Source organism: Onychomys torridus, chromosome 8, assembly GCF_903995425.1.
Source record: "Onychomys torridus chromosome 8, mOncTor1.1, whole genome shotgun sequence".
NCBI classification, from domain to species: Eukaryota; Metazoa; Chordata; class Mammalia; order Rodentia; family Cricetidae; genus Onychomys; species Onychomys torridus.
Window position 1 is genome coordinate 87893849 of NC_050450.1, and position 1708 is coordinate 87895556.

General features: G+C 46.6%; 1 protein-coding gene across 1 annotated transcript; it reads left to right on the plus strand.

Moving 5' to 3' along the window:
• The first annotated feature begins 380 nt into the window (after positions 1-380).
• Positions 381-1001, plus strand: LOC118588758 (keratin-associated protein 9-1-like). The gene has a single exon (XM_036195305.1). It carries the CDS (start codon positions 381-383, stop codon positions 999-1001), a length of 621 nt encoding a protein of 206 aa, XP_036051198.1.
• The last annotated feature ends 707 nt before the right edge of the window (positions 1002-1708 follow it).

Genomic DNA, 1708 nt, shown 5'->3' on the forward strand with positions numbered 1-1708 from the left:
GACCATCATACCCAGAGACATGTGTAAATCTAAGTGCAGATAACAGAAGAAAGTTGTAAGAGGCAGGAGCTACCAAAGAACGAGATGGTGATTAGATAACAACAAAGCTGAAGGGCTGAACCCATGAGTTATTGGAACATGTTCAAGTGGGTGGTTCCCAAGTAAGAAATGAACACGTTCAAATGATTCAGACCATTAGGTGAGAATTTCCTTCCTCAAAAACACAAACTAAATATGGAAATGGTACACAAAGAGCAAGGGTCTTTCTGATTGGCCCAAACATTGGAGAATGGTTGTATAAAAAGGCGCTGAGTAGAAGAACTTGCTACACTATTGAAAACCCAACTGGGAACAGAGTATCACCCTCCACACCTGATACCATGATCCTCTGCAGCTGCCCACCTTGCTGTCAGCCTAGCTGCTACAAGACCACCTCTTGCTGTGAAGCCAGCAGCTGCCCTGAGTCCATCTGCTGCCAGCCTTGCTGTCCCCCAAGTTGCTGCAGCATACCCTGCTGCCAGTGCAGCTGCTGCAACATCAAGTCTGTCAGCAACTGCTGCCAGGCCTGCTGCCCACCAACCTGCTGTGAAAGCACATGCTGCAAGACCACCTGTTGCAAGCCAATCTGTGTGAGTATCTGCTGCAGCACACCCTGCTGCCAGCCCTGCTGCTGTGAGCCCAGCTGCTGCTGTGTGCCCACCTGCTGCCAGCCCAGCTCTATAAAAATCAGCTGTCAACCAACTTGCTGTGAAACCAGTTGCTGCAAGAATACCAGTTGCAAAACAAATTGTGTGACCAGTGGTTGCAGCACACCCTGCTGCCAGCCCTGCTGCTGTGTACCCACCTGCTGCTGTGTGCCCACCTGCTGCCAGCCCTGCTTCTTACAGCTCTGTTGCCAACCAACTTGCTGTGAAACCACCTGCCACAAGACCACCTCTTTTAAACCAACCTGTGTGAGCATCAGCTGCAGCACACCCTGCTGTCAGCCCTCTTGCTGCTGACCAACTCCACAAAGGAACATCCACACTGCCATGCTCTGGGGAGAGCTGATGTGCCCTAGCTGCACGAAGCCACATCTCAGCCTTTGCTGACCACCTTCATGTTCTCACCAGGAAACCTGACCAATGTAAATTCCTACTTAAGTGTTGGAAATGCTTTGAGGAAGGATGGAGTCCCTCACCCTCACTCTCCTCATATCCGAAGATTATGGATCCTGTGCCATCTTCATGGGGTGCTGATGTGAAGGTCTGGAATCAGTCTAAAATCTGAGCCAAGATCTTTATATCTCTCACCAAATAACTTAACAAAACACTTCCCCAAAATAACTTTATTTAACCACTTATCTTCTCAATTGGATTTTCTTCTGTATTTCTCCAGATTTTTGTGTACTGTTTTCTTCCTTCTGTTCACTTATGAGTTGTGTCCCTGTAAGCAAGAAATTTTAATAAACTCTGTGCTATCATCATTCCATATTGTCTATCATTTTATTTTGATAAATCACTTAATGAAAAGTCCACATAAACAATAGACTTTCTAGTGTTCAACGTGGTACCCTGCTTTAGTAACACTAGCATTGTGGTGAACACTAGATCCATGGAGAGTTTCTTGCTAGAATAATTGAAAATACCCAATGGTTGCCATCTTCCTAGTTCCTCCACCTCAGCTCCCATAAACCAAGGGTCGGTTCTCTCCTTTGATGTCTGACTTT